The 12,993-nt window shown below is 48.7% G+C and overlaps 1 protein-coding gene across 1 annotated transcript in view; it reads left to right on the top strand.

Annotated features, from left to right (window-relative positions):
- LOC128695043 (modular serine protease) overlaps positions 1-12,993 on the top strand; it is a 59,388-nt gene that overhangs the window by 10,924 nt on the left and 35,471 nt on the right. Inside the window, exons 2-3 of the mRNA XM_070091360.1 lie at positions 5,905-6,031; positions 6,918-7,097. Of these exons, the coding sequence (XP_069947461.1) occupies positions 5,905-6,031; positions 6,918-7,097 (307 nt within the window). The remainder of the gene's footprint in view (positions 1-5,904; positions 6,032-6,917; positions 7,098-12,993) is intronic.

The raw sequence follows: 12,993 nt of genomic DNA, 5'->3' as shown, positions 1-12,993 counted from the left end.
ATATATATATATATATATATATATATATATATATATATATATATATATATATAACTGGAATGGGGACCCTCATCCTCAGAGAAGACAATAAACGTACCTCAGGGAAAACTCAAGGTTCTCCCCGGAGCTGTTTGAATATTTTCTTCTCCTACCACCCCCTATATATTTTTTATTCTATGTGAACATTTATTAATAAACAAAATACATTTACAGAAAAAAACATAAACATGAATACAATGGCACAATGTATCAAAGATGATGAATTTCCTCCAGCTCCTCCGAGGCTGGACGTGAGCCAAGTATGCAGCAAGCATTTCCCCTCTGGATGGCGACGCTGAGGCGCTGGAACATGAAAGTGGCTGCCCTTGGGTCCCTGGTGGTGTCGATGAGTCTGGAACCCAATTCTTTAAGGAAACGTGTGGCATTTTTTCCCCATGATCCCAAGGTCTCTGATCCCACTGGGACAAATTGATACTGTTGGCTAATGTCCCTGTACTTGCTGATCTTGTACTCCTCCCTGTGGTCAGCAGCTCCTCCCTGTCGCCCCACACTGTGATGGATATAGGTGTCAGCCAGTGTGGACACACAGGTATAGTCCCATGCTAAGAGCTTGCCATTCTTCCAAGGATAGATGGTGATCCCGTCGGGGCGGTTTGCTGGGTTGTGGGTATTGTTTGCTGCAAGTGATCGTGGCTCCCTCTCGGCAGGGCATCCAGCTGTAGCAAGGGTTCTCTTAATGATGTCGTTGACCTCATTGTGTCTTGCATGCCAGCCCTTGGTTTTGGAACAGTTAAGACCATGTAGACCGTATTGGTCTGCTTGCACTTCGCCGCAAATACACATATATTCTGTGTGAATTGGGGCAGCAAGGCGCAGAGCCACTGCAATACGGAGGGTCTTAGGGTCGAGTCGCGTTCCCATTGCCGATATGGGAACTGTTTGGAGGAAGTCCCCGGAGTGAGGTGCTCTCACAGCCTGGAGACGGGCAATCTCCCTATCTGATGTTGCAGCCCTGAGCATGTTGGCAAGCACCTTTTCAGCAATTGGGCTATCCCAGCTTGACTGTTTGTGAGCCAGTGCTGCACTAGGGTTTGGTGCTGGAGCAGCAAGAGTCTCCCATTCGGTGATGGCACTGGCATAGCTAGGGTCTTCTATTCCTGCTGAGTCACTGAGGGTGTCAGGAAGAATTTGTCTTATCAACTCGTTTGATGCAATGGAAGAGGATAGGAAAGCTGGTAGAGCAATCTGGGAGGATCTGCGTACTCCTAGCCCTCCAAGCCTGACCGGAAGTGAGGCTTGCAACCACTGTCCATCGTCAAGGGAAAGATTCAATACACTCTCTAGCATGGCCTTCAGGAGAGAGTCATATTCCTTGAGTTTTGGACTGCTGAAGGCTGGGGAGCATCTCAGAAAATAGGTAAGTTTTGGGGTTGACAGGCACCTGGTGAGTAGGTAGAAGGCATCGTGTGTGTCAATGTCTTTCATCTTGCTTTCCATCGTCCGGAGGTCTGAGACTTTTTTTTCCTAGGATCAGATCGATGGCATTGGACCCAAGAGGAGCACCGAGGAGAGTGCTATTGGCTGGATCAATGGCTCGTGCTCCTGGTAAAACGGTACTAATATTCTGGATCAACTGTTGATTGGTAGAAACTATTTCACATTTGGTGGGGTTTAAAGAAAGGCCCAGGCTTTCTCCCATGTCTTTAATTTTACTGATGTCCTCCAGGAGAGATTCTGTTGTGCCAGCTAGGGTGCCGTCGTCCAGGAACCAGATATTGAGCTCGCTGGAGAGTGCCTCCGTGACTTCCTTGATGACCAAACAAAATAGAAAGGGGACGAGAGGGTCCCCCTGTTGCACGCCCTCACACCAGTCAATTTCATGGTCCCCAAACAATAGTTTGGAAGTCACACTATAACACGATTCTATGAAGGGATAAAGGGAAGGGAAGTTTCTATAAACTGCTTGGAGAGCAGCATCCCTTCTGACTGAGTTGAAAGCATTGGCAAAGTCCAATTTGACCAAGGCTTTTTCATAGGACATGTTTTTGATATATACTCGTGCTGCGTGGGCAGCTGCTTCACAGCCCTGTTGAACGCCGAAACCGAGCTGAGTTGGTTTCAGCATTGCAGCAGCCTCTTGACTCACCCTTCTTACTGCAGCCTTGGCGACTAGGCGCTGAAGGGTGTTACCCACTGCAATGGGCCTGATTCCGCCATCCTTTTTCCGGAGGGCACACAATGAGGCACCAAAGAAAAAGGGTCTGATGGCCTCTGGGACACCGCCAGCCAGGCACAGGTTGGAAAATTTGGTGAGTTCAGACAGCAGCCTCTCTGAAACCTCACCAAGTGCTGGATTGAGTATTTGTTTTAAGTGTTGAGGCCTTAAACCGGTGAAACCTCCTGCTGAACCCTGTGGAAATGACATAGCAGCTTTATACACATCAGCATCCTGTAAGGTTAGATGTTCTTCGCCTGCTGCAATGTCAGGGAGGTCAATGTTGGTACTGGGAGCCCTGGGTGGATGTTTGTCCTTCAGAGCTTGCGCCGTGCTGACGTCCTTGGGAGCGATGGTATCCTCACTGGTTATAAGTCTCAAAGCTCCAATAGTATTACCCTCTTCTATTTTTTTGCTAATTTGGGCTCTGATTTTTGAGGTGTCGGGTGTCCTGTTGTTGGCATTTGCCCGGCGGGTGTTTGTCGCCCTAGGGGGGAGACGGACGAGGTTGTCATTCCTTGGGAATGCATTTATTGCCCTAATAACATGTGTTGCTAGTGACTTGTCCCTCCTTGGTGGGACAGCCAAACAGGCATTGCCAAAAAGCAGCAAGTTGTGCCAGGATCTGTTGTTTGAAGGAGCATCGTTGACTTTCTTCAGAAGGTCAGTGAATTTGCTAGCAGCTTGAGGGCGAGCTGCTTTGGGGATGTGTGTCAGAGTCTTGGTGGATGTTAATTTGATTGCAGATTTGAGGTCCTCTGTAGAGGTGAAGTCACGGTAGCTGTCAGCCCTGTCTGCTGGGGGAGGCTGTTGGTTGTTCTCATTTGGAGCTCTCCTGGAGCCTAGACATCTATTGTGTGCACGGATGTTGCCAGATGTGGGATTGAGTGCACATTCCCTGTGGCACACCCGGCAAATGCCTCGTGAACGACAGCTTTGGCTCTGTCGTGAAGATTCCTGGGAACCCGCGACTACTTGTGACATTGCTGATATCGTGGGGGTGGGAGGGCGCCAGCTGTGGGGTGACGGGTGAAGGGCAGCATGGATGCATGGGGGATGAGGGTGGGGGAGTAGCGAGCGGCGGAACTTGTAATTGGTGGGGCACTAAACGGCAACACCCTTGGTCAGGAAGTCAGTGGGCCTAGGCCCAGAATTAAATGTCACAAAATTAATATACAGTTTACTAATGATAAAAACACAAACGTTAAGTTGTCTCTCACTGAATCAAAAACAATGAAAAAATACACAAATTACGAAGGTAAAGCAAAGTTAAGGTAGACCAATACACAAGAACAGCACTAGATGACTCAGCTCGTAACGTTACAGGCTCTTAGCCACAATGATCAAAGGTTACGTGAATAACTTTCGTAGGTATAGATAACTCTTGGATGTAGCTGCAGGTCACCACCAGACACATCATAAACAGTCACCAGTGTGATGAAAGGTAAGAGCTCTTAATGAGAGGTGCACGACAATCAACACGGTGTAAATTGAGGAAGCAGGCTAGTGTTGAACCTAAGCTTGCGGGAGTCTCGGAGGTGATGAGTGAGTACAGACACAGCTCACACAATGACTCAGCCTCACACACGCATAGCAACCTTGCCACAAAGATGAAGGTGAAGATTGGATAGATTAAATCCATTTTTTTTGCCGAAGTCTGCAACTCAGGTGATCTCACTGACTACAGAAGAGGCACACCGCAGTTACCAACATGATTCACTTACTCGATAAGACAAAGTCTTTAAAATGACGGGGTGAAAGATATTTCTTTCACCCTGTTACGTCAAAACTGGTTCCACAAATCCAGGTAACAGCTGTAAAAATAAAAGACAACAATAATACAGAGGTACGAATACCTACAACCGTCAGAGAACTGGGTAGCTAAGTGACTTCCTGACGATGCCCAGTACCACATATCACCTCCCCCTCCCTAGAGGGTAGTATTGTAAGAGGCTGGTAAGCGGCGCTGGCATCTGCATACCTCCGTAACAATTGCTTCACGCTTACGAACGACCCACACCAGTAATATACACTCACCCAATAATATGTACAACAGCATGAACCGTTCTCAGAATCGTAACTTAGTTATTCTTGTGAGAGTAACAGCTCTTAGCCTGTAAGTTAGTTACTCATGAGGCAGAGTAACATTATGGGAACCCCCACAGTTAGCTCCTACACTTTTCTACAGGTTCGTATCATTCATTGTGAGAAACCAGGGAGTGACAATGTCAGGGGATCTTACAGTCAAGGACCACAACAATGTTATCGCAACCGCGAGAAAAATGAAAAGGCTGGGTAATGTTCTGTACATTATGTATGTCATACCGTTTAAGCCGAATTGATGAGGTTGGCTTATTCGGCAAAGGTGCACTTTGCCGAATTAGCAGAATGAAAGTTTGTGTTCGCCATAAATTAGCGGAAATCGATCTGAGAATAACGAAAAAATATATAACTAATTTTAAGTGATATGAAACAAATTTAAATTAACCTGCGATACACACACACACACACACACACACACACACACACACACACACACACACACACACACACACACACACACACACACACACACACACACACACACACTGCTGCAGCATATGGGCGCCTAGCAAACCTCAGAACAGCATTCCGACATCTTAATAAGGAATCGTTCAGGACCCTGTACACCGTATACGTTAGGCCCATATTGGAGTATGCGGCACCAGTTTGGAACCCACACCTAGCCAAGCACGTAAAGAAACTAGAGAAAGTGCAAAGGTTTGCAACAAGACTAGTCCCAGAGCTAAGAGGTATGTCCTACGAGGAGAGGTTAAGGGAAATCAACCTGACGACACTGGAGGACAGGAGAGATAGGGGGGACATGATAACGACATACAAAATACTGAGAGGAATTGACAAGGTGGACAAAAACAGGATGTTCCAGAGATTGGACACAGTAACAAGGGGACACAGTTGGAAGCTAAAGACACAGATGAATCACAGGGATGTTAGGAAGTATTTCTTCAGCCACAGAGTAGTCAGTAAGTGGAATAGTTTGGGAAGCGATGTAGTGGAGGCAGGATCCATACATAGCTTTAAGCAGAGGTACGATAAAGCTCACGGCTCAGGGAGAGTGACCTAGTAGCGATCAGTGAAGAGGCGGGGCCAGGAGCTCGGACTCGACCCCCGCAACCTCAACTAGGTGAGTACAACTAGGTGAGTACACACATATATATATATATATATATATATATATATATATATATATATATATATATATATATATATATATATATATATATATATATATATATATATATATATATATATATATATATATCAGAATTTAGATAAACAAATTGCGTTAGTTTAAGGGAGGTTAGGCGAGGTTTCTAAGTTTTAGTGCAAAAATAAAAATCTATATCTCACTGTCACTGAAAAAATGACCTAACTACCTGTAAAAGAATTTTTTGGGAAAGTTTATTTTTAAAGGAGTTCGGCCTATTAGGTACGACATATATATATATATATATATATATATATATATATATATATATATATATATATATATATATATATATATATATATATATATATATATATATATATATATATGTCGTACCTAATAGGCCGTGTGTGTGTGTGTGTGTATACACGTACTTAATACGTAGCAACAAACCTGACTGAGATATATCCTCCTCCCACAGCGTCACAGTGTTCAGTGACACAGGTGACGTGTGACGGCGGGATCTGTGCTGAGCCTTGTGACGGTAACTTGGAGTGTCCTGATGGCTCTGACGAGACTAAAGAACTCTGCAGCAGCAAACCTTGCAGGTGAACTCTACTTACTCTCCTCTTATACACTTACATTCTGTACTGTTCCCTGAAGATCCCCTATATAATAATAACAATAATAATAATATGTAGTAATAATTTTAATAATGGGGAAGCTCTGACCCGCAGGGGTCATACAGCCCTTGGAGAGTGAGAGGTAATTACGTGTTGATCCATGGAAGAGGCGAGTAGCTCCAGTTCCCCGGATCTAAAGCTCTGTAAAGAATTTAGATGACTGTTTTTTTGGGGGTGGTTCACTTGCACGGGTTAATTACCCTGGTGAAAGGTTCCTGATCCAAGGAGTTGGAACTCCTTCGATCAAGCTTGATTTCTTCAAAGTCCCCAGGCGCTGTGTGAGCCTTACAGGTTTAGCGCTGGGCTGAGACTGATCTTGCCTTAGTGATTTACATTTTTTTTTTGTAGCGTATCTTTCTCTTGTTAAAAGGACGGAGGATGGAGCCTACATTCTCTTTTTTAATCCTATCTTTCTCGGACGGAGGATGAAGCCTACATTTTTTTTTTAGCCTATCTCTCTTAAAGGACGGTTGATGACGCTTTCCTTAATGTTGAGCTGTTACCCACACGAGTTTAGTTTCAGTTGTATATAAATAACAGAACTGATGTTGCCTTGTGTAGAAATGCATGAATGATTATAATTCTTACTCAGACTTGCTCTCCAAAGTGCATATTAAAGAAAAAATATATATCAAAATCCTACAGCACTACATGCAAGCCTACTGGCCCATGATAGGCAGGTTCAACTCACCCACTCATGTTTTTAAAGTCATTTAGTAAGAAGTTTCGTTCAGCAGGCGGGCGAAACGTCTTCTTAATATCATAGATCGCATATTGTATCTCATTCAAATCCTATTCTTGAATATTTCAGTGAAGGCCAGACGGGAGGTGGCATAGATTTGGGAGATTTACTGGGGGATGCCAAGTCTTCCGTCACCGGCAAGTTCCGCTGTGCTTACGGGGGATGTATCTCACACAACTTCCTCTGTAATGGCCACAGAGATTGCTGGGATCAATCAGATGAAACACCTGATCAGTGCTTATCTAAAAAGTGAGTTTCAACATAAACTATGTAAACTAATAATAATTTTTGAACGGTGTTTCGTTGATAGTACTTTTTTTTTTCTGGAAATTCGGTAGCCTCATGGTGATCCGTAGCTGGAGCTTTTGGCCATCTGAACGAGATCTTCCGCTGGCTTACCAGTCCTCCTATTTAAAAATTATAGTCTTGTACACTACCAGTTAAATATAGTTTAATCGCTGATATAAGGATTAAAGTCTAAGTGTATAAGAATTATATACAAAAGATTACCTCATCTTTTGTATATAATTCTTCACATTATATCCTAGTATTGTATTGATAAAGCCACTGGATGGCGAAACATCTACAAATATAGATACGCAGGTGTTGCAAATGTGTCTAATTCTGCATATGAGTGTACAATCAGAGGTGGGCAAGTGCTTCAATAAGAAGAGCCAAACATAACACTTTTCATACATTTTTGAATGTTCAACAGCCACAGAAAATATCATTTTACAATTGTATTAATAAATAATAAAAAAATACAGTTACATAGTAGTCCTACTTACTAAAGCAGAATATTTCATCTCTGCTCCGCCGCATCATCATCTGGCCGAGACTAGACCGGCGAACCTACTACAGAAGACCCGGGCCGAGACTAGACCGGCGAACCTACTACAGAAGACCCGGGCCGAGACTAGACCGGCGAACCTACTACAGAAGACCCGGGCCGAGACTAGACCGGCGAACCTACTACAGAAGACCCGGGCCGAGACTAGACTGGCGAACCTACTACAGAAGACCCGGGGCGAGACTAGACCGGCGAACCTACTACAGAAGACCCGGGCCGAGACTAGACCGGCGAACCTACTACAGAAGACCCGGGCCGAGACTAGACCGGCGAACCTACTACAGAAGACCCGGGCCGAGACTAGACCGGCGAACCTACTACAGAAGACCCGGGTCGAGACTAGACCGGCGAACCTACTACAGAAGACCCGGGCCGAGACTAGACCGGCGAACCTACTACAGAAGACCCGGGCCGAGACTAGACCGGCGAACCTACTACAGAAGACCCGGGCCGAGACTAGACCAGCGAACCTACTACAGAAGACCCGGGCCGAGACTAGACCGGCGAACCTACTACAGAAGACCCGGGCCGAGACTAGACCGGCGAACCTACTACAGAAGACCCGGGCCGAGACTAGACCGGCGAACCTACTACAGAAGACCCGGGCCGAGACTAGACTGGCGAACCTACTACAGAAGACCCGGGGCGAGACTAGACCGGCGAACCTACTACAGAAGACCCGGGCCGAGACTAGACCGGCGAACCTACTACAGAAGACCCGGGCCGAGACTAGACCGGCGAACCTACTACAGAAGACCCGGGCCGAGACTAGACCGGCGAACCTACTACAGAAGACCCGGGTCGAGACTAGATCGGCGAACCTACTACAGAAGACCCGGGCCGAGACTAGACCGGCGAACCTACTACAGAAGACCCGGGCCGAGACTAGACCGGCGAACCTACTACAGAAGACCCGGGCCGAGACTAGACCAGCGAACCTACTACAGAAGACCCGGGCCGAGACTAGACCGGCGAACCTACTACAGAAGACCCGGGCCGAGACTAGACCAGCGAACCTACTACAGAAGACCCGGGCCGAGACTAGACCGGCGAACCTACTACAGAAGACCCGGGCCTAGACTAGACCAGCGAACCTACTACAGAAGACCCGGGCCGAGACTAGACCGGCGAATCTACTACAGAAGACCCGGGCCGAGACTAGACCGGCGAACCTACTACAGAAGACCCGGGCCGAGACTAGACCGGCGAACCTACTACAGGAGACCCGGGCCGAGACTAGACCGGCGAACCTACTACAGAAGACCCGGGCCGAGACTAGACCGGCGAACCTACTACAGAAGACCCGGGCCGAGACTAGACCGGCGAACCTACTACAGAAGACCCGGGGCGAGACTAGACCAGCGAACCTACTACAGAAGACCCGGGTCGAGACTAGACCAGCGAACCTACTACAGAAGACCCGGGCCGAGACTAGACCGGCGAACCTACTACAGAAGACCCGGGCCGAGACTAGACCAGCGAACCTACTACAGAAGAACCGGGCCGAGACTAGACCGGCGAACCTACTACAGAAGACCCGGGCCGAGACTAGACCGGCGAACCTACTACAGAAGACCCGGGCCGAGACTAGACCAGCGAACCTACTACAGAAGACCCGGGCCGAGACTAGACCGGCGAACCTACTACAGAAGACCCGGGCCGAGACTAGACCGGCGAACCTACTACAGAAGACCCGGGCCGAGACTAGACCGGCGAACCTACTACAGAAGACCCGGGGCGAGACTAGAACAGCGAACCTACTACAGAAGACCCGGGCCGAGACTAGACCGGCAAACCTACTACAGAAGACCCGGGCCGAGACTAGACCGGCGAACCTACTACAGAAGACCCGGGCCGAGACTAGACCGGCGAACCTACTACAGAAGACCCGGGCCGAGACTAGACCGGCGAACCTACTACAGGAAAACCCGGGCCGAGACTAGACCGGCGAACCTACTACAGAAGACCCGGGCCGAGACTAGACCGGCGAACCTACTACAGAAGACCCGGGCCGAGACTAGACCGGCGAACCTACTACAGAAGACCCGGGCCGAGACTAGACCGGCGAACCTACTACGGAAGACCCGGGCCGAGACTAGACCGGCGAACCTACTACAGAAGACCCGGGCCGAGACTAGACCGGCGAACCTACTACAGAAGACCCGGGCCGAGACTAGACCGGCGAACCTACTACAGAAGACCCGGGCCGAGACTAGACCACCGAACCTACTACAGAAGACCCGGGCCGAGACTAGACCGGCGAACCTACTACAGAAGACCCGGGCCGAGACTAGACCGGCGAACCTACTACAGAAGACCCAGGCCGAGACTAGACCGGCGAACCTACTACAGAAGACCTGGGGCGAGACTAGACCGGCGAACCTACTACAGAAGACCCAGGCCGAGACTAGACCGGCGAACCTACTACAGAATACCCGGGGCGAGACTAGACCGGCGAACCTACTACAGAAGACCCTGGCCGAGACTAGACCGGCGAACCTACTACAGAAGACCCGGGCCGAGACTAGACCAGCGAACCTACTACAGAAGACCCGGGCCGAGACTAGACCGGCGAACCTACTACAGAAGACCCGGGCCTAGACTAGACCAGCGAACCTACTACAGAAGACCCGGGCCGAGACTAGACCAGCGAACCTACTACAGAAGACCCGGGGCGAGACTAGACCGGCGAACCTACTACAGAAGACCCGGGCCTAGACTAGACCAGCGAACCTACTACAGAAGACCCGGGCCTAGACTAGACCAGCGAACCTACTACAGAAGACCCGGGCCGAGACTAGACCAGCGAACCTACTACAGAAGACCCGGGGCGAGACTAGACCGGCGAACCTACTACAGAAGACCCAGGCCGAGACTAGACCGGCGAACCTACTACAGAATACCCGGGGCGAGACTAGACCGGCGAACCTACTACAGAATACCCGGGCCGAGACTAGACCGGCGAACCTACTACAGAATACCCGGGGCGAGACTAGACCGGCGAACCTACTACAGAAGACCCGGGCCGAGACTAGACCGGCGAACCTACTACAGAAGACCCGGGCCGAGACTAGACCAGCGAACCTACTACAGAAGACCCGGGCCGAGACTAGACCAGCGAACCTACTACAGAAGACCCGGGCCGAGACTAGACCGGCGAACCTACTACAGAAGACCCGGGCCGAGACTAGACCAGCGAACCTACTACAGAAGACCCGGGCCGAGACTAGACCAGCGAACCTACTACAGAAGACCCGGGGCGAGACTAGACCGGCGAACCTACTACAGAAGACCCGGGCCGAGACTAGACCAGCGAACCTACTACAGAAGACCCGGGGCGAGACTAGACCGGCGAACCTACTACAGAAGACCCAGGCCGAGACTAGACCGGCGAACCTACTACAGAATACCCGGGGCGAGACTAGACCGGCGAACCTACTACAGAAGACCCGGGCCGAGACTAGACCGGCGAACCTACTACAGAAGACCCGGGCCGAGACTAGACCAGCGAACCTACTACAGAAGACCCGGGCCGAGACTAGACCAGCGAACCTACTACAGAAGACCCGGGCCGAGACTAGACCGGCGAACCTACTACAGAAGACCCGGGCCGAGACTAGACCAGCGAACCTACTACAGAAGACCCGGGCCGAGACTAGACCAGCGAACCTACTACAGAAGACCCGGGGCGAGACTAGACCGGCGAACCTACTACAGAAGACCCGGGCCGAGACTAGACCAGCGAACCTACTACAGAAGACCCGGGGCGAGACTAGACCGGCGAACCTACTACAGAAGACCCGGGCCGAGACTAGACCAGCGAACCTACTACAGAAGACCCGGGCCGAGACTAGACCGGCGAACCTACTACAGAAGACCCGGGCCGAGACTAGACCAGCGAACCTACTACAGAAGACCCGGGCCGAGACTAGACCAGCGAACCTACTACAGAAGACCCGGGGCGAGACTAGACCGGCGAACCTACTACAGAAGACCCGGGCCGAGACTAGACCAGCGAACCTACTACAGAAGACCCGGGGCGAGACTAGACCGGCGAACCTACTACAGAAGACCCGGGGCGAGACTAGACCAGCGAACCTACTACAGAAGACCCGGGGCGAGACTAGACCGGCGAACCTACTGCAGAAGACTCGGGGCGAGACTAGACCAGCGAACCTACTACAGACCTCTCTCTGCTCGTTGATGATTTTGATTGAGTCTTCGTTTTTTGCAGTAAATAGTTTAAAATCTGGTTGGTAGGATGTCAAAGCTGTTCTAAGAGGCTCAGTGAGGTGGCTGTTAGTGAGGATAGCACGATGTTTTGACTTGGTAAATTTCGTTACAGAGTAGTAGGAAGCCAGTTTTTTGAAGTCTAGTATACTTTGCTTCTGTGATTTGTTTCCAAAGGTCAGTTAGCTTCAAACCCACATCTTCCTGCAGCTTAGTAAACTCTTGTTTCTATTGAAGCAACATCCGAGGCAAAAGGTACAACAACAAGACATCCATCGTTGATGACATCAATTACCAAGGAATTCACAAGAAACTCGGCACACCTAAAGTCAGTAAACTTCCTAATTAATTGTACAGTAGATTACCATGTTGGCCAACCTCTGGAGTCTGTATGTTATAGAAGCGTCAATAGGTGTGACCCTAGTAATGTCTGAAGTATTTCCCTTAATTTAGATATTTATAATGTTTAATTGTCAAATGATATAATTCCCAGTCTCTACGCTCCATACCTAATGTAAATAAATGTTGTGGACCCAACAACTTTCATAAGTTCAGGGCTATAATCAACTTGTACAGTCCACATAATTTTAATTTACCTGTGTTACTGGGTTTTATACTTTAATAATTCTTCATATATTATAGGTTCAACTTATGTGAGTGTGGGATAGTGCTTATGACCTCCCAGTTTCGTATTGAGGTATTCCATTCTCTGACTATTTTTGCTGTAATCTCTACTCACCTTCGCAACCGTTGGCAACAACGTTGGTCTGATATGATATAACAAATTACATTCAGTCAAACCAAGACCGTGGCCCACAGTACAGATGTTGGAGAGGAGTCTCCTCCTTCTTCCTCTACTGGGGAAAGTAGATGGAATCCAGGACGGGGTGGCCCTGGCTTGGATATTGAGGATTATAGTGCAGTCCCAGAACCTGTAGAAATTGACAACACACCTCCCAACAATTCTCAGTCAAAGGTGAATTTGTGCAAGTATTATGCTTGGGGCATCTGTAAGCATGGAATAACAGGGAAAAAAATGGGACATGCAACTTTGAGCATCACAAA

Source organism: Cherax quadricarinatus, chromosome 35, assembly GCF_038502225.1.
Source record: "Cherax quadricarinatus isolate ZL_2023a chromosome 35, ASM3850222v1, whole genome shotgun sequence".
Lineage (NCBI taxonomy): Eukaryota > Metazoa > Arthropoda > Malacostraca > Decapoda > Parastacidae > Cherax > Cherax quadricarinatus.
Note: the sequence above shows the minus strand (reverse complement) of the source record. Positions and strands in the feature narration are given on the sequence as shown.